This window comes from Xenopus tropicalis, chromosome 5, assembly GCF_000004195.4.
Source record: "Xenopus tropicalis strain Nigerian chromosome 5, UCB_Xtro_10.0, whole genome shotgun sequence".
Lineage (NCBI taxonomy): Eukaryota > Metazoa > Chordata > Amphibia > Anura > Pipidae > Xenopus > Xenopus tropicalis.
Genome location: NC_030681.2, coordinates 48,665,777 through 48,686,521, shown reverse-complemented (window position 1 = coordinate 48,686,521; position 20,745 = coordinate 48,665,777). Strand labels below are relative to the sequence as shown.

Here is a 20,745-nt window from a genome sequence, read left to right as displayed (position 1 = left end):
GAGATGATTAATAATAATGAGTATTATTATTAATAATGCAACAGCAGCATCTATAAGAGAAGTAACCTCATATTCTGCTGTTTTAAAGATTTCCAACAATCCCTAAGCTTAGCTTCTCAACAGTAAACCCAGAGCAGTGTCACTGACACTCTGAAGATGGTGAGCTGCATCTTTCACAGTATGGATCATTAGGGTTCTGGCACATGTGGAGCCACCTGAAGTTTCCTTGCTAAGTAACTTCGGACGACTTCAGAAAAACGAAACATTGCTTATGTTTTTCCACCAGCAATTTACATTATTGACTGTGGGAATACATTTTGGGGATATCAGTCGTCTGCAGTAGAAAAGGTGACTTGTTCATGTGCCAGTACCCTTCCTGTCATAGGGCTGCTAAACCTCCAGACTAGTTTAGAAAGTTCATCAGATAAAATACATACTTTCTAGCCATAATCTATTTTATGCCTTAGTTTTCCTCTAACTAATAGAATGCTTGCAGTTTCACAGATATGTATTGGGAAGAACTGATTGTAGCTAGTACAAACTAAAAATCCAGTAGTCCAAGTCAGTGCATGCACAAAAACAAAATTAGGGTTCAATAAGGTAGGGGACCAATATTAGCACATTCTAAAATTACATCCTTTCTTCATTTCCCCTGAGAAATACTCATGCAGCAAATGAAAGAAAGCGACAATCTGTGAATAAAAAATAAAAGAAGGGGCTACATACTGTACAGAAATTGTGCAGATGCTGAATTTGCCCCAGCTGTTTAATGACATGGGTCTATAATAACAGCATACTGTGATGATGCTCTGCTGTATTAGAGGGGCAGATGATTAAAAAAATAAAAAGAGTTGAAGAGTACAGAGAATGAAGTGCTGCATGAGATGGCAAAGGTTAGGAGAAATCAGTCTAGCTTAAAGATACCTGATTAACAGAAGCATCTGTATTAGCCACAGGTGAAGGAGAACGACAGGCCGGTGGGGAGGAAATTTCACTGTTGGTTCCCTCCTCCCCTGATTCCTCAGTGACAGGTGATAGAAGAGTGTGACAGCGACCAGCGGTCATCTGTCATTGGAGGACATCGGAAGAATGGCAAAGGACAGCAAGGAGATCAATGAGAAGTCAGAAGCTTGGTACAGTACACACTACGCCCTTAAAATCACTACATGCAAGCATCCAGGTTATGAGCCACTCCCTATTTAATTTTATTTACTTCTAGTATTCCAGCCTACACAACACTTTTTGATGACAAAAAGTCATCCGACTGTAAACTTCACTAATCTTTTAAAAAATGTATTTATAAATGTGTTCTTCTAATATTGCTATTGTGCACAGATCTTGATGAAATAAATGTAAATTATTTGGGGGTGGGGGGGGGGCAAAGAATCTGGCAATATAATGAACCTACAACAACACATGCAATAGCTAGACTTTACAAGAAACATACAATTTAACTATACTGAACACTGTCCTCACAAAAATACACAGAACTGACAATGGTGACTTGTGAAATAATTTTGGCATAGTGTAGAATTAAAGGGCTCCAATGAGCACGACACCAGTAACCCAAAAAAAGCTACTTTGTAAGAAAATTACAGCTGGAGCTGCCAGAGGGGGCATAGCCTATTCAGTAAGCAGGATCACTGCAACACTATACACTGCGCTGTTTAAGAAAAGGCCAACTTCTTTCTTGGCTTCCAGTTATTGTAAAAAATACATAATTCAGTATAATTAATATAACAGAACTCAATAACACCAGCCAAATCTAGATAACCACTGGCTGTGCATTTGCCAAATGCTGCACATAACATGGATAAGGTTATTTTGACTTAATTTAAATGTATGCATTAAGTAACTGTTACCAGTGGACACCTGTCTAGGCAAACTGTGGAACTTCCTTTAATGCAAGTATCATTGCCCTTCCAATACAGTTAAAAATCTTTATATTTAGTTCTACTTGGCCTGTTTTGAGTCATATGATTAATAAAAAAACAGCAAGAGTCTATCTCACTTTAGGCTCACTGGACAGTATTTAGAGTGCTATTTATAGTGCACAGCAGTCCCTAGAAGTCAATTTTATATGTATAAAGAAGCCCTTGGAAAAACTGGAATTGGCACCTCTTAGCCAGTCTTCATGAAATAGTCCTTAACATATTCCTGATGGGCCTCCTTTTTCCAACAGTGTAATATGACTATTGTTTATGGGATAGAAGGGACAGTAACAGTGAATTGAAACCAGGAGACGAATGCCATGGAATACATGTAAGAGTAAGCAATATTAATAGTGAGAATGCAAATGAAGAATAACGGAACAAAACATGGCTGTCTAAATGGTGGCCCATGAATTAAAGTCAGCGCTTAGAAATCTTGTGGCACACACACATAAAAAGGACAAAACACAAAGCATTACTAATACTGATAATGAGGCAGAAGAGTGTCAACACTGAGGAACAAACAATCCCAGGTACATTGCTATCAACCACCACTAAATGACCTAAACACACTCCCTCAACATTATTTTTATGTAAACATAGATTGTCAAAGCTACAATCATGCACCCAAACTTTCAGTTATATTTTATTTGTGCTTCCTCAACCTACATTTTTCCTGCTGCAAAAAAATCTCATTTGTCAGTTGCACATTCCAGATCTCAGAAATGAGATGTAAGACTTAGGATGCATATTTTCAGAATGCAGATTCTTAAAGCATGTCCGGAATTGGGCAGGTTGGGCTGTACCAATGCTCATTTCACCTCCTACTGCCCCAGGTGACACAAGGTGTAGGTTCCTGGTAAGACCTGTGCAAGCCTTTACAACAAAGTCAGTTTGTGATCCACAGAATGAGTATGTTGTTGCAGTAGGAAAAATATTAATATGTAATAAATGTTCAGAAAACTATTAAGAAATAGGACTATATTAAACAGTTACTTGTTTCCTGGATTTCCCTTAACTAAAATACAGTTCCCATTTAGATTTGGTTTTTAAAAACAACACCAATTACATAAACCCAATATGTTTAGGGTTCAATCACAAGAATGATTTTAAAAAAATATATTACAGTACAAAAACAGATTGTAAGAACAATTTCCTTAAAATACAAATGTTAGGTTAGTAAATTTAGTAAACGATGGGGCCCGTTCATTAAACCACAAATTTTTTTTTATGAGAAAAATCGTATTGTTTTCTAGTTTAAAGAACTTTTCGTAATATCCATGATAATATCATTAAAATTCCATGAAAAAGCATTTTTCACAAAGACTACGACCATTTGGATCTGTAGAGTGCCACTGAGTCCTGTGGAAGGCTTCTAAAGTCATACATTGAAGGTTTCAAAGCTAGAAAGGCTTTGCGCGCCGTCAGATCCGAAGATTTCGTGACTTTCGAAACACAACCAGGATATTTTGTGCGACCAAGAAAATAATTTTTTTTTACTTTTTTGAACATCAGAAATTATCATGGTTACGCCTAATTTTTTTCAAATTGTGATTTTAAACACCCAAAAATCATGGTTTAATGAATGGGCCCCTAAGTATTCAAAATACAGTGAGACGAGACGAGGTACCATTTTTTCAAGTTTTCTCAAATTTTCATTGTTGTTTTGTGGTCCTATAAATTAATAAGGCATTTCAAAGGGTGCTTTTCCCTGATTTTACATAATGTTTTTGCGGATTTTACATAACTTTACACGTGCAGAAGCCACTGTTCTTGAAAGCCTTCTTATAAAACATTAAAATACATCACATTTTACTGGCTGATTACTAGCCATCACTTTGTAAACAAGAGGCTTTTTATAAAGTTTAATATGAATTTTTGGTGTAAAGTTTTTTGATCCTGGCATACTAAGTAGCAGTTGCTTGAAAACGCATTGTAAAAAACAGAGATCATCCATACATCCATTAATTCAGAACTAGGCAGCAGTAGGACAAAAAGATAATAAATAAGTTGAAAGTGTTTTTTTTCATGCACCTGGAAAAGGGACAAAGAGCAACTTTAAACAGTGTTGATATTAGATGCTGTCTATAAATAGAAAGTTCTGACAAGATCAGAACAACCAGATGCTTGTGAGTCAGGCAACCTATTCTCATTGTGCTTTTATATAAGACTGGTTTGGGCATCTAATTGTGCTGCCAAGCTAAAAAGTCTGGCTATATTCTAATATAGAATGTCATAATTTATTCAATATTCAATAAATGCTGCTATACTGCATTATTCTATATTATATTTTTTCTGTAAATGTTTTTTTTTTAATTATCTATTTTGCAAGTCCTGAGCTTGTTATGCATTTAGGAATGAATAAAAAAAGACAGGGGAAGCAAATCAGGGAACAAAAAGGTATTATTTATATGTGAACCTATACGTACTCTTATTTGTTAAGCCTAGAAAATATCAGTACGTAATCAACATACAAATCAGTACTGCTCTGTGTATCCAAAGGCTAAGCACTAGGATATGCTGATATTGGAATACAAAGCATTTGTGCAATTCCGTCCATAAAATGATACTCTTCTGGAATCCAGTGTAACAGACATTTCCATATAAGAATTGGCATGCAGGAAAAACAGCTTTGTTGTCTAGCTACCAGGCAGAAATGAAAGGCAGCCCCAGCAGGCAGCAGAAGCAGCTGATGGGAGCAGAGGCCTTACCATAACAACAGACGGATGAGCAGAGTGTGTAGGGAGGAGTTCAGCATCAAGTTCCTCCATTCCCTCTGCGAGCCCCTCCACTTCAGTCACAGTCAGCAGCATGGTAGCATGTTTGGCTTTCATTGTCAGCATTTTGCACTTGGAATTCAGGGACGCTATCTGCTCCTGGTAACCCTTGATCTTTTTCGCCAGTTCCTGGGAACACATGTTTCGTTGTTACATGATAGAAAACACAGAAGAGGAGGAGGAGGAGGAGGAGAGCAGCTATTTCATTCTGTTTCAGGCAGGCACAGAGGCTGGGTGCGTCCAGCCAATAGAATTGTAGCTCACAAGCTGTGCATCATTCGGCAACAGTGGCACAGAAGCAGGATGTTGTCGCTTGTGAAAAGGAAGAAAGTCAGGCTGCAACTCACAATAGAGAGAGAAACCACAAATCTGCAGATCCGCAGAAACCGGGCCAGATGGCTCTGCTTTAACACTTGCACACATGCAACTGATACACATATATAGCAATGCAGTACAGATAAATAGCCCTATTCCTCACTGGAAAGACTGACATGCCATTCTCTTAACACTACAGCAAGCCGTATGGCTCATGTCTCAGCCACTAGCATGAGCTCATGTGATGACTACAACATTCAAATATGCATCACTCAGCTCTTAGCTGGGCAAGTAACAATACAGGGAGAGTGTATATGATAATGAGCTGTTTAAGAGGTGAAAAAGCAAATATAATGAGCGTAACGCTCTCCATATTATCCCTTAACTTCTTTACATTAACCTTTTCCTTGCTATTGCTATACAGTGCATCGCATATATAATTATGCAAGATATATTATACCAATCGTATTTATAAAATATGAATAGCAGAGTTCATTGCACATATTCAATTATGTAACTATACACTTCTATGCAGGAAATATATGTGGAAATTACTTTCTAAGTTTGCCTCCAGAAACAGTAAGGTTTCTAAACAAATCTTGTTGCTAGAAACCCATCCCATAGCACAGTCTGATGGAAATAAGTGCAACTCGATTTCCATATTGCTCACACTTTATTCCACAAGCCATTCAGTTGGTTCGACAAGACGAAGCAGTCCCATATCAACCAGTGACTCCACATCTGCTGATTCAGTTCAACAGTTAGTAAATGGTTACGTTTTTTAACAAATTAACTTTGATGTGTTCTCACCGGAGACCAAAATGCCAGAAAGTCTTGCCGTTCACATGGAGACTGACATGTAATTCAAACTAACTGAGCTCCATATATAATTTTTCACTTAATCATATGTCAAATGCTGCATCGTAATGAATGCCACATTATAGTGAAAGTAATTAGTAAGAAGACATAAAAATGACAATTTTCCCACAGGGGTTCAGACAGAATTTAATTCACAGTGATACATAAAAGAGGCTTTGGTGGAGAGCTGAATAGTGTTCATTTAAATATTCACTAAAGCTGAATTAACCAACTTTGTATTTAAGCTGAAAGAAAACCTCTTCAAGGAGAAAAAAAAGGTTAAATCACTGGGGGTTGGCAAAATGTTAGGCACCTGTTAGTGATTGTAATCGCTTACCTTATACCCTGCGTTGGTGCTCCTGTCAGGAGGAGACCGCACCAGCCCGGATAGTTGTGAATGAGCATTCCTTTCCTTCTCTCGTCTATCTTCAGAGTCCCAGGGCTGGCGCATGCTCAGTAGAGTGAAAAAGCTTGCTATTTTGTCAAAGTTTGACTTATTACTCTAATGTGCATGCGCAAGCGGCACAAAGACAGAAGAAGGAAGAGGAGATACTCGCTGCACTACCCCAGGGTATAAGGTATGTGATAACAATCAATGGGGGGTGCCTAACACCCCCTAGTGATTGTACATTATCTTCTCCTTCAAAAGCAGAACATATGGGCCAATTTGTTAGGCGCCCCCCAGTGATTTTAATTGCTTACCCAAGATCCTGGACTGGTGCTTCTACACCAAAAAAAGCACTTGTTCTAGTGCTGTCCAACCATCTTCTTACCATCCCTGAGATTTCTGATATGGCCCTAAGCTGTGAGCATACGCAGCACTTAGAAGCAAAAAGCCCATATTCTGCTGTGCTGTGCATGCATACAGCCCAGGTCTGCAGTAAAGATCCCAGTGACAGAAATATGGCAGCAGGGTGGTGTTAGAATAGTACTCTGGGTCAGTGCTTTTATTAGAGGAGTGAAACAGATCCTGCTATATACATTGATAAATGAAAGTATGTAGATGAGACAAAGACAAACCCACACAGAGGTTTATTTGTAGCTCTACTCTTGCTTTCTTTTACCTCTTATTAGGTATGTATTATTATCAACACAACACTTGCAATACATGTAAACATCTGCTGTTTTGGCGAGGTCACCAAATGTGCATATATTTGCCTATCTTGGGCATGCAGGTCAAGGCTATGTAGTATTGGTGCCAAAGGCACCACTATTTGGCCCAGCACCCTGCCTCTCTCACCTTCCCTAGCTAAACCCACCCCCTCTTTGGTCTCCAGGCAAACTCCAGCTGCTGCTACCCAAATGGGCCCCAAGCTTCCCCTTACTGCTGTGTATTCTCTGCCTCCCCCCGAATTGTCTCCTTTAAAACAGAAGAAACATGTCAATAATTTTAGACAGAAACCATTATACTTTCAAAACAAATGAAAACTCTGTTAAAAATGATGGCGCATGGAAAAACAGAGGCATTACCTCATGGCGTTTGATCTGGAACTGCAGCTCCTGGATGTTACTAGTGGTCACTTTGGTGTCTTGTAACTCACGGTGAGCATCCTCAATAAGATGCTGTAAATGCTTCATCTCCTGCTCATATTGCTCATATTGTACTACAGCCTCCTGTGTAGAGTGAGGTGTTAAATAGGACAATGTGTTATGTCCGCTTTGTGAGAAATCAGACAAGTGATGCACTTATTGTATCAGTTTATTACCTACATATTTGTGGGTCCAGCATAGTAAAGTAAGGAGAATAACCAACTGTTAATGATTTCTGGTCTATATATCCCTCTTTCTTATTATGTACTTAGTTTATTTAGTTTGGCAATTCACACTACTTGGCACTGGGCATAATGAGATATTTATGTCAGGTACTCTCATACCAGGCTACATGGTACCATTATGTGCATCTGTACCTCCAATCCTCAGGGTGCTGTGGGATTTTTTAGTGGGCCCAAATAGGGTTGAAGTCCTGGTGCAGTCACACCCCCTGGCCACAAGACTTATGTCGCTGTCACTTCATATTAATACATTTTTCAGTTGTCAGGAAAACATTCTTGACAGTGAGGATAGTGCCGATAAATATTAAAAATATTAAAAATGTGATAAATCTGCCCCATTATGTCACATTGCTTTACGTTACTGTGTTACAAAACCTGTTTGTGGAAAGACCCAGTGGGGTAAACCTATTGCATGCATTCTTTTGTGAAGAGAAAGCTCAAGCATTTACCTGCATAATATTACATTGCTGGATAGCCATGTGCTGAAGGCGACTTGTCTCTTCTTGAAGCCTGAGTGCAGTTCGGCAGATTGGAAGGCTGGTGCCAACCTCTGGAATTCTTAAAGCACTTTGGCAACTTTGGACAGCTTGGACTTTTGGCTTTAGAGACTCCATTTTGTATAAGAGATGCTGTAACATTTAATAGATCTTTCAGCATTACTCTTTCTAACAAAGAGAAATATCCATACATGATCCTATATATAATATATAATTTTTTGAGATTTTAAAAAATCTGTTATACTTTATAGACCTTCTGTATATGAAATCTGAAAAGTTTCACTGAATAGAAGCAGGACTTTTCTATAGCTGCCAATACTGGCTGCACTTTGACAAAAACAGTATGCCCACTACCAAATAAGATTTGACGTTATTCCTTTTACCTGTCTATGAGACAGTTGTTCCTTCAGACTCAAGCGCCCAAGCTCTGGAGAAGTCAAGGTGGTCTGAGCTTGTTCTAGTGCAGTTTGTAACGTTCTTACCTCAGATTCAAAATCCTTCATATCCTATAGATTCAAGACATTTAATGTAAAATTCTGTGGATTGAAACTTTATACATGTTAAATAAAGGCATTAAAACTTAAAAAGTCATATGTTCAATCAAAAGCTAAATACATATGATCAATAAAAGAGGCTAATGTTATTTAATAACGATCTTAATGGCTTCCATACCCTTATGGCAATGTTCAACCTTAGGCCTCCTGATTCATTAGAAAAAAGCATATTTAAAACATTCCTCTCAGATTCCCAAACCCTTTTACCTTTGCTGCATCCTGGAGGCTTTGAAGACGTTGCCTTAAAATTTGTTGCAAATCTTCTGTTTGGTGACCAAGATCCAAAACTTGTAGAGCCATCCCTTCTGTACAATATACACTTGCAAGGTACTCTGTCTTTTCATTCATAGCTTCTAAGTCACTGTGGATATCCCTTGATTCCTCCAACATAGCCTGTTTAGTAAACATTGTGTTTTACTATAGCTATGAATGTGTTCCACTTATACACTCTCTCCATTTAAACAATTTGGTTATATTACTAACCTGGTAAGTTACTGACTGGTCCCGAAGCTGACTTGCTGAAGTCCATATAATGTGACCATGAACAAGTATTTTTGCTTTCTCTATCCATTTTTGAATGAACTCCAGCATCTCATTGTATTCCTCTAGCTGAATAACAGCCTAGAAATGTACAGAAGTACAGTATAAAATGTACACAGTTAACATTTCCTTGAGATATACATAGAAATTCTAACATGCATACTTTAAATACATGATATGCCCATAGCTAGCTGTATTTCATCCTCAACTGCTGCAAGGTCCTTGCACTCCAGAATAGCAGTGCTGCATTCATGGGGGGGCAGACTGGGGGGAAACACATATCCCATGCCACCCTGCCACCCCATACCTGCCCCCTAGCTTGCTAGAGCGAGGTGCACAGTGCAACTATGACCTAGACATGGCATAGTAAGTAAACAATAGTTACGTATTTAATACCTACCTATGTATGAAGGGGTTGCAAAAGTGCCCCCAGCAGATTTCAGATTCTAGTCAGTGAGCAGCAAGCAGATAGCATATTGTTGTGGGTAACTGTACCTGTTTCAGTTTGCCTGCCTTATGCTCTGCCTCCTGGCTGGCCTGCTGATGAAGCTCTGTGAGTTTTCCCACTTTGTCTGTCAGTTGCTTTGCCTGTGAGTGACTCTGCTCAGCAAAATCTTGTACTGCAGCATCCAGTTCTACCAGCTTTATGTTACAGGTATCTAATGTCTCGCACAATTTCTGCATTAGGGAGAAAGCACAATTTCACTATTTCACAGAAACATTGTAATGCAAAAAGTAAGCTTCTAAAACAGTAATATAAAATATGCTGTAAAATGCCTGCCACCATTAGGGGTGTGTCAAATTCAAGATTTTCTTTTTAATTAGGTCAGACCATAAGGGTCTTATTTATGAAGGAGTGTAAAAAAAAGGGTCTTATTTATAAAGGAGCATGAAAAATTGTGCAAAGGTGTATCCACATTCAAATATGACTATGCCACTTGGGGCTTGGGTTCAGGTTGGTAAGTCTTTTTTTGTGTGATTCATTATACAAACAGACAGGCCAGGACTGGCATTCTGTGGATTCTGGCAAATGCCAGAGGGGCTGCTGTAAGATACCATACACTATATAATGCATACCCCCCAACTGTCCCGCTTTTCGCGTCCCGCTGTCCCGGATTGTTCAATGAATGTCCGGGCATTACGGAAATGCAGAACATTCATTAAATTATCCAGGCCAGAGGAACGCGCTGGCTACAGCGGAGCTCTCCGGCTCCATCTCTTCTTGCGGCTCCTGCTTCTTATTCGGCTCCTCGTACGGCGGCGACAGGTCCTTTTATAAGGTTGCGCCAGTGCGTATGTGTGACGTCACACGTACGCACGGGCGCAACCTTATAAAAGGACCTGTCGCCGCCGTACGAGGAGCCGAATAAGGAGCAGGAGCCGCAAGAAGTCTATGGGGGGCACTATGTATGGGGGAATTTTCTATTGGAGGTACTCTCTATGGGGGCAATTGGGGGGGCTCTGTGTATGGGGGGGTACTGTGTATGGGGGGCAATTGGGGGGGCTCTGTGTATGGGGGGTACTGTGTATGGGGGGACACTGTGTAAGGAGGGCTACTGTGTATGGGGGGGCACTGTGTAAGGAGGGCTACTGTGTATGGGGGGCTCTTTGTATGGGGGGCTCTGTGTATGGGGGGCTCTGTGTATGGGGGGGTACTGTGTATGGGGGGGTACTGTGTATGGGGGGCACTGTGTATGGGGGGCACTGTGTATGGGGGGCACTGTGTATGGGGGGAACTGTATGGGGGCACTGTGTAAGGAGGGCTACTGTGTATGGGGGGTACTGTGTATGGGGGCACTGTGTATGGGGGGTACTGTGTATGGGGGGTACTGTGTATGGGGGGTACTGTGTATGGGGGGTACTGTGTATGGGGGCACTGTGTATGGGGGGTACTGTGTATGGGGGCACTTTCTATGGTGGAATTGTGTATGGAGGGTACTTTCTATGGGGGCACTGTGTATGGGGGCTACTGTCTGTGGGGCAATTGAGGGCATGGTCTATGGGGTCAATTGGGGGCACTGTCTATGGGGGGTACTGTTTATGGGGGCAAATGGGGCACTGTGTATGGGGGGCACTGTCTATGGGGGTGGTGTCTATTGGGCCATCGTGGGCACTATTTTAACAATGGGGTGTGGTAATTGGGACGTGGCCACAAAGTGGGCGTGGCCAAAAAATGTGCGCGCGCCAAGTCTTTTTGTCCCTCTTTTCATTTTTCAAATGTTGGGAGGTATGTATAATGGACTGGCGGGGGGGGGGGCTGCTGTTTGGGCCTCTTTGTAGTTAAAATGCCAGGGCCTATTTTGAATCCCAGTCCAGACCTGCAAATAGATACAGAGCATGTGTTCCATGCATTCCTTTTATATCTAAGTATATAAGTCATGGATCCAGAGAACTGCAGAAGATTTTTTCAATTTCGACAGAATAACTGCAATCAATATGACTCCTCCCTTAGGGTGGGCATAATGGTTTAAAGAATAGTATTGGTTCCCTTCATATAGTCAACATTATTCAGGTTAATAAGACTGTGTGTGTAGAATACTGCACTGCAATATTAGCATTTATTGAAAGTAAAGAGAATGTAAAACAACTTAGAAATATGACTTAGCTTCCCTTTAAGGAGATGCTAAAATAATTTACACTTTTTGTAATCAGAGATTTTTGTAAAAAATACAATTATCCCACATTTTTCACATAAACTGTAAACCTTACTGTACAAATATGCTGTGAAACAAAGCAAGACTCACTTTGTGATCGTTTTTCGCACAGGGTAGATTACTTGTTTTTTCTTTTAGTTTTTTTAAAATTGCTTTCAGCTCTTCTTCCATATCCTTAATTTGTTGGCTGAAGCCACGGTGCAGTGCCTGGTTATGCAGAGCTTCTCTTTGCCTTGCTTGGATCTAGATTGTTACAAGCAGAGAATAAGATATCACATTGTCATTAGTAATTGCAACACTGGGCAAGAATTTACTTAGCAGGGGAAACTGAGCTCTCTGCTAGGAGATTGCAAAGTCTGGCTTCATTGAGACTGTAGCTGGGCTAAAACAGAGCACAGATAATTATAATGGAGAAATAATATATGAAAGAAGCAAACCTTCTGCTCCCCAGACTTTTATGCAGCGAGAACACCTGGATACACTGACAACAAAAAGGGTCAAATTCATGACTAAAAATTCTCTATTCCAACAAATACTAGGCATGTGGTCAGCTAACTGAAACTTTTTTGGAATTTTAATTAGCCCAAATCCAGCTATGGTGTGCCCCGCTTTGCTCTAACACTGTAGTGGGCAATAACAAGCAGGTAGGTGGTGTGCAAAGTGCAAATTATACAGGCAATCTGCCATTTTTTGCCCTTTGTACCCTGGTTTGAACCTTTTGCAAAAAACTGCAAAACAGCCATATTTCTAGGCCAGAAATGCATATCTATTAGCAGAAAATACAATATATAATATTTTACTGAATTTGGCCAATCTCTTTGAATGCTTATTGCTTCAGTAAAAATGGCCCATATTTAGGAAGTAAATTGATCACTATTATATTACCATGCCTATTGCAATTTAAGTTTACCTCTTCATTAATGGTCCCAAGTGCTAATGCCACTTCAGCAAGCAGCAGGGAGAGCTCAGAAGGCAATATGGTGTACATCTCCAAATATTTACTCTGCTGCTCATCAGAGAGTTTCTCCACTTTATGACGTTGAGAATTTAATTCTTCTTGGAGAATCTATAGAAAGAAAAATGAAAATGTATTTTTTTTACTGTGCATGTACTCAAAAATGGAGAGAGAGGCCACTGGATAAAGGGGCTCTATCATGTGCTGATACTCTCTACATATATATTTTACCACATTAATAAAACATCTTATCTCCATTAAGTCTTTCAGTTCTAGGTCTCATAGATCTTTCTGCTCCAAGTGTTGCCTGTAAACATGTGGTCAGGCACAGATCAAGAGGCAACCCATAAATGTGGAACTAACAATGTGGGTACAACTGTATTTTATATGTTGATGTCATAGGGTGCTCCTGCCATAAGGTAAGTTAAGAAACATTAGGCGGCAGTGCACTGGGGTACCAGGGTACCAGTAGTTTTAAAAGCCTAATTTCTGGTTAGTTTAAAACTGGAATTTTGGTTCCAAAGCCCCTCTTTACCCCTGTAGGAGCACAAAAATTGTAAGTGTGGGGGGTGAGAGACGGTGGCGGCGATTTTGGAAAGCCTCAGGCAAAAGGGGCAGCAGAAAATTCAGGGTTTGGATCTTGAAAACATTTCTTGGTGGCCCTAAGAAAGGCACATAATGCCTCAGTAAGAACATTGACACCCTGCTGCAGAGTTGCAAACTTAATAATTAATTGTGAGATAAAATTTAACTTTGAAATAAAATTCTTACACACACTGTCTGACTAACTGATTTTTTTTTTCCTGTTCTAGATAAACTGCAGAAAATAAACACAAACCAAAGAATATACTAAACCTTCAGTTCCTGTAAATATTCGTCTCCCTCAGAAGAAGGATTCAGTAAACTGTCTTTGGTTTCTTCTATCCAGGTCTTCACGGCATTTAGTTCCTTTTCAACATCTTCTCGCTCCTTCAGTTCCTGTTCTACAAGCTTCTTACTTTTTTTCACTTTCTGTTGCATGCTAAAGTGAGTTTAGCAAAACAAAACAATTATTTTTTTGTGCACAAGCATACAGTTTGTGTGTTGAACTGTTTCAGTGGAATTCATAAGGCTAATGCCACAAGTAGGATACGCTACATACGCTTAAAAATCCTCCTACTTGTGCCTGCACCAGACAGCATTGAATATGCTCGGGTGCAGGCACATGTAGCCGATATCCGCCAAAAAAAGCGAGACTTTGCATTTTCGGTGGATATTGGCTACATGTGCCTGCACCCGTGCGTATTTAATGCAATTGGTTGCAGGCACAGGTTGGAGGATTTTCAAGCTTGCCAAGAATACGCTAACTATGCTACTGTGGCATAAGCCAAAGACAGGCAATTTGTTCTAACATTTTAAATTGATTAGTTATATAGGCCTTATTTTGCAAATCTGAATGCAGCATGCAAAGAGCAAAAAAGGGCACAATGGGTTCTTTTTATGCATTTTGCACACTGTGCAAATGTGCAAATAGTCAATGTCTCTTTGCTGTTTTCTGAGGCTTCTAGCAACCCTCGCTCTGGCACCAAAAATAAACAATAATATGATTTATACAGTGTTTTTTTTATGTTATAGTGGAAACAATGTTGTTGTTAACCAACATGCAACATTAGTTTTTCACCTAAGATGTACAACTGTTTGTGGCCTTTGTGTTCTCTCTATTTTTTCTTCATTCTTACAATGCATACATTACTCACATGGCCACAGTTGTGGATCTAGACCATATTTCCCAGCAAATTCAATCTCATCTAAAAGCTTCAATTCACTGAAAGTCAAGACCCACCATAATCATCTTTTAGATCTCACTGTAAAATCACTAAAACTTTTACAGGTGTGGAAACTATTATCTGTGAACTCATTATCAAGAAAGCTCCAAAATATGTCACTGACATTTCCCATATAGTCATAATGAACTAAGCTATTCTTAATTCATGGCTGCTTTGTTATATATCTGTAATAACAAGTCACTTCCTTATACATGACATGCTGATAGAATAACAATGCTACTAGCCCTGTTTAGTATTTTGGCCTTAAGGCATGGTGCTATAAATTATGGAGTACAGCTCCCATACCTGTACAGAAGTGAGTGTGGTCTACTTGTATAGAAGTCAAGATAAAGCACCAGCTGAAAAGACTTAAAGTGTGGTCACATGATAACAGGAACCCACAACCATAGCATCCTCAGATAAATTCATACTGTAGCAGTAAGTAATAAACTGTGGATTATATTGGGTATTTTTTACATACTTTGCACATCTATCCTGCATTGCTTTGATTTCTTGCATTACTGGCGTATCTTCTAGGGAGACCGACTCAGTTTCTGCACCCCTTAGCACCCCATTAATAGCATGTTGTCGTAGCATAGTAATGGCTGTCTGCTCTTGTTCTAATTCTCGACTAAAAGCTTCATGATTTTCCAGCAGCTCAACCAGCTCAGCCTTGGAGGCCTTTTCAGTGAAGTTTTCTGGTAGTTTCTCTTGAAGTTTATCAATCATTAAAGTAGATTGATGAATCTGGGAAAACACATTAAGTAAGTACACATAATGACATTTATTTTTCAAAAACACTACATAGCAAAAATGAACAAGGATAAGAACTACCACTTTAATTACCAGTAAAAACTATATATTTGAAATCTGAACTGTGCACAGATTCAGAGCCATACATGAAAACTGCAGACAAACTGATGCTTACAGCATACCCATCTACAATGTCTACTTCACACCCATCTGCCTTCCCTAACCTTGCAGATTGCAGACACAAGCTGTGCTCACAAGAATTTAAAATTACAACTAATTAGCACAACATTTTGCATTTGACTGAGTGGGTGCAATTATGCCGGAATTTGCATTATTGTAAAGAAATATGGCAAATTGTGTCAATTTGTTTGCACTTTGTTTTTGTACCCATGAAGTACAGCAGGGTTAGTTATGGAAACAATACAAATACCTAATGGTTTAAAAGGCTTTAATTATGATATTTCTGTTGATATACTTATTTTTATAATAATAATAATTAGATTCACCTTGTCATTTAGGTCTTTCCATTCCTGCACCGTCTCCTCCAATACCTGTTCCTGTTCTCTTGCTGTGCTACGCAGCCTGGTCCATCTCTGCCACACTGTTGTCATTGACTTACATACAGTAGCTTTGCTGGCATCATTCCCCAACTTCTCAATCACAGCAGCTTTTTCCTCTAATGCTGTGATCTTCTCATGAAAAGAATTTACCAGAGACACCAGAGACTGAAAAACAGGAAACCACAATAAACATTGCCTTTGACGTATTGTATTATTTGGCGCAGTGTATTAATTGCAGATGATAATTTCATAATATGTATGATGAAAGATGTAAATCACCATCTACCTCTTATAATTAAATTCATATTAGAAATCCCATAACCTGCATATTGCCACCTTATTTTATAAATACATGCAAGAAAAAGAACTGCAAGCGTTTTAAGACTTAATGAAGATGTTTATGAATTCACCTTGTGGTTTAAAAGCTTCTCTTCTGCCTTCAGCCCAGAAACATCTTTGATGACAGAAAACCTGGATAACTTTATCTCAACTTCATTTAAAGCCATTATAACAGCTTGTCTTTCCTCCTGATATGAGTGCCACTGTGCTGTGAATCTTTCAGGGAAATACAATAGCATCAATAAAAAAGAATGGAGAAATACTTTAGATTAATACTAATACTAGATTAAGAGAGCACATTCAATGGCAAAACACAATTGGGCTTAGTAGTAATATTATACTCTTCTCTTTTAACTGGCATGAAGCATCTGCATAAATCTATGTTTATGTCTGAGATACTGACTCCCATAGAAGGCTATGGGGAATAATTAAGGAAGCTGCCAATGCACCATATACAAAATTTTAAATCTGCCCAGTTGTATGCATTATGTAATCACATTCTCTACAAGGAAACCACTGTACCTTTTCAGTAGATCTAATTCAGCTTTAATTTGCTCCTTTGTGTCTTTGCCTTTTGTCTTCTGAGTAGCTACACTTTGTTTTAACTGATCCTGTGCTGATTTTTGAACAAAATCCTCCAGTTCTGACACCAGAATATGCAGCTCATCCACATGTCCATTAAATTTATTTTCTGTACTAATAAACTCCATTACACTTTTTAAGCTTTCCTCAGCCATTTCTACATCCACGCCACTAGTTATCTGTTGTAACAATTCTTGGGCATCTTTCAGCCAGTCCAAAGAACTCTGCAGCACTTTGTGGTATCGATGGCTAGTACTGTACATTTTATCCAGTGCAGTCTGTAAAATAAAGTTTAACTTACATAAATGTAATCACCAAAAACACAGCTAAAGACATTTGACTTTGAATACATAGTGGGGCTCATTTATCACTATAAAACACTGGGTAAATTTGACCGTGGACAGTTACCCATAGCAACCAATCAGCATCTTTTTTTTAGCCATTTGCAAGTAGAACAATAATTGTACCAATTTAATTGGATGCCATGGCTTACTGCCCATGGGCAAATTTTCCCAATGTTGATAAATAATGCCTAATGTATATCTAAGAATTTATAACTAGTAATTAATTTGACTCTAAAGTGTAACTATCTTTAAAAAAAATAATATAAGCTTTGTCACATGGAAATTAGAAACTTTTAGCTATAATTCATTAAAATACAATTCGCCTTCTCAGCAATCTGTCTACCTTTATGCAGGAGTCAGTATTTGATTAGACAGTTAGGTCAAACATATCATTGGTTTTATCAGAACTGGACCTAAGCTTAGGCATACTATATGCCTAGGGTGCACCGGTGGGGAGATGCTAGGCACATATCACATCTGTCTGCTTACACTTAGGGGCGTATTTATCATGCTGTGTAAAACTAATTCGCTGAAAAAACGGAGTAAAAAGCTGTGTAAAATAAATGGAAAAGATCGGCGTCTGAAAGCCGGATATTACGCCATCATTTTCCATAATTTCCGGTGGAAGAAAAAATGCTTAAAAAAATTATGCCGTTTTTACATGGCGAAGCCTGGCGATGTGTGGCGAATTTTCTCGCTGTTTTTTACACAGCATAATAAATATGCCCCATAGTTTAGGGTGCTGGAGGATTTCACATTGACTACACAATGTATTAGAGCTGTCTTTCCAAGTAACCAACTTTGCATGCAAGCTGCATAGAGAACATAGCTTGATTATTTCAATTGAAATCAATATTTCAGTTAATTGTATTTAGAGAATTAAATTTTTCCATGAGTAAAAGCTTATTTTAAATTTGTATTTCATTTTTGCAATATTTCACCAATAAAGGTATAAAGTTGATGAATACCAGAACTTGCTAGTATTTTTTGGACTGTATGAATACAAACATCTTGCTGTCTTCAGGATAGTCTAATGAGCCAGTAATGCAGATTATATTGGTGCTTTATAAATATGTGTTAATAATTACTACAGTAAATGTTTTTGTGTATGTTTTAAACCCCCACACCTAAAGTTTTGGACACTATGGTAAAAAATAAAAATAGTGTGTTAGGATAAGAAAAAATCCACATACCTGTTTCATATTTATGGCATCTTGGACTTCCTCTTCAAGCTTTGAAAGGCTGTTGATGCTTGTCTCGAGATCTACAGGAACACATTCTTTAGCTTTCAGATACTTTTTCTTTTCACGAACGCCCAAGGCATTTATTATTCTCAGTCTAGATACAGTTTCCTCTTGTTGGAGTTGGAGTTTCCTTATTTCTTCCTGTATATTTTCAAGTTTTCCATCCAAAACCACAGGTTCATGAAGTTCAACCTTTAAGTGTCTTAGCCACTCAAGAGTACGACTAATTTCAATTTGAAAGTCAATACTCTGCACTAATCTATTTTCACATTCTCCCATTCTCTCTTTCATGACAAGATGCCAGGATTTCAGCTGTTCTTGCCACTGTTTAATCTGAAGATCTTCTTTCTCATAGGCTGCATGCTCAAGCATCGGAGAAAGCTCCTCTAGGTGCTCAACTACATGTCTATGAAGAACTCCAGCATCCTTCAGGTTGGCTGCCAATGAACGATAGCTTTTTAGCTTGTCTTCTGCAGGAAGTGTTTCATTGTTAACTTGCTCTAATTCCTTGCTCAAAGTCTCAAATTTCATATTTAGCTTGGAGCACAGATCCTCATGTTTCCAGTATGCGTCTGTCATGTCTTCCAGGTTACTAACCTTCTGCTCTATCACCCTTTTTAGTTTATAATACTGTGAAGTAAGCTGCAACATGTCTTCTGGTAGCCACGGTTGACCACTACTTCTGAAAATTTCCTTTTTTTGATTAAGTTCATTAATTGCTGTACCTAGTGACAATACTTCATTTAAAAGTGAAGTAAAATCATGTTGTAGGGATGCTACTTCTTCAGCTGAAATCCTTGATGGAACTTTATCTATGAGTATAAAGTTTTCTTCTAATTCTTTTACAGCTTTACTTGTCAAATCAATCAAGGATGCATATTCTTTACGATTGTAGATGGCTTCTTGAACCTTAGTAAGCTTTTCTTTGGCTAATCCAACAACACAGTTAAATTGCTGTGGTAAAGAATTATGTTTTTCTTGGAGATAAGAATGGTCAACTTCATCAAGTGATGGCAGGATTTCTTGTCCAGTTCTTTGAAGAGATAACAAAAGGTTTTCATATTCTGGAGCCTGTTCAAGTATTTGCTGATATCTAGATAGCAGTGCAAGTAGTTCTGTATCATCATTCATTAAATTTATTTCTGGGTATGTTAAAACATCTGCTTGCTTTATCCAGTGGCATGCTTTATCTAAATCTTCCTTAAAATACTTCCTAGATACAAAACTTTTCTCCAGTTCAATTAATCTTTGGCCGCATTTCTGTAAGGCACTCTCATAGGCATTTTGAATCTCCTGTAGCTTTCCTAACACTTCGGATTTCTCCTGCTCAGTTGCATCTTTCATCAGGTCTCTGCCCTGATTCCAGAGGGCGTTTATATCACTCTGAGGAGCCTTTAAACTAGCTTGGGCATTTTTACAAGATCTAATCTGCTTGTTGACATCATCTGGAAACAGACAAATGTGCTCCTGTAATGTAACTTTCTTTTCGTGTTGATAGATTTGGTTTAATGTTTGGTAAGCTGCCATAAGGAACTGTGTTTTTTCAGACAATGCTTTGTTTAAATGTTTTTTCCTCTGGTTCACTAAGTCACTAAGACAGTCAATATGATTCTGTGAATCCACTAGGGCCTTTTGTAGTTGCTGTCGTTCATTGAGCCCTAAGTTACCCATAATTCTATCAGCGTCTTTCATCAAAGTTTTTAGGAGCACCTGCTTGGTCTCTACTTCATTGCAAATACTAAGGTGATCCATGAGCAAGTTTTGAGCAAGCTCGGGGGGAGGGCTTTGCTTTAATGCTTCAGAGATACTTGGTTGCTGATCTTCAGCCCATTCTGTTAATTCTTGTAAACGGGAGTTAACTAAACCCAACTCTTCCAGAGTGGTAACACAACTCAAAATTTTATTTTTCACTAGGTTCTCTAGTTGAGTCCAACGTTGCTCAAAATGGCGGGTCTGCTCCTTGGCCAACTCTCTGTCATCAATATTCAAGTGGTCAATCAGTTTTTGCTTCTGATCTTTAAGATCCTCAAGAGCAAACCTTCTCTCTTGCAAAATTGAGACCAATGTTTTCAGGGCTTCCAAATGGGTTGCAGTACTCTCAGTATCAGATCTATATAAAAAAAGAGGATATATATATATAGCAATAACATTTTGGTAAGACAGCTATGGATTATTCATGCATGATGAAAAGTGACAAGTTGCTGAGAAAGAGATAGTGAAGAATAGAAAGCTTTATAAATAAAGCTTTTATTACATTTTATCTTT

General features: G+C 38.7%; 1 protein-coding gene across 6 annotated transcripts in view; it reads right to left on the bottom strand.

Moving 5' to 3' along the window:
* Nucleotides 1-20,745, bottom strand: part of syne1 (spectrin repeat containing, nuclear envelope 1) — a 244,378-nt gene that overhangs the window by 69,689 nt on the left and 153,944 nt on the right. For 4 of the 6 annotated variants that reach the window (NM_001127037.2, XM_018093792.2, XM_018093789.2 and 1 more), the window contains exons 76-91: nt 18,430-20,590; nt 16,833-17,170; nt 16,382-16,526; nt 15,918-16,136; nt 15,140-15,405; nt 13,709-13,874; nt 12,809-12,964; nt 11,989-12,141; nt 9,740-9,922; nt 9,188-9,325; nt 8,912-9,097; nt 8,534-8,656; nt 8,103-8,282; nt 7,352-7,495; nt 4,643-4,837; nt 925-1,065 (exon numbers count right to left, since the gene is read on the bottom strand). In NM_001127037.2, coding sequence (NP_001120509.2) covers nt 925-1,065; nt 4,643-4,837; nt 7,352-7,495; nt 8,103-8,282; nt 8,534-8,656; nt 8,912-9,097; nt 9,188-9,325; nt 9,740-9,922; nt 11,989-12,141; nt 12,809-12,964; nt 13,709-13,874; nt 15,140-15,405; nt 15,918-16,136; nt 16,382-16,526; nt 16,833-17,170; nt 18,430-20,590 — 4,894 coding nt within the window. The remainder of the gene's footprint in view (nt 1-924; nt 1,066-4,642; nt 4,838-7,351; nt 7,496-8,102; nt 8,283-8,533; nt 8,657-8,911; nt 9,098-9,187; nt 9,326-9,739; nt 9,923-11,988; nt 12,142-12,808; nt 12,965-13,708; nt 13,875-15,139; nt 15,406-15,917; nt 16,137-16,381; nt 16,527-16,832; nt 17,171-18,429; nt 20,591-20,745) is intronic. The other 2 variants (XM_018093790.2, XM_018093791.2) reach the window with 1 other exon arrangement.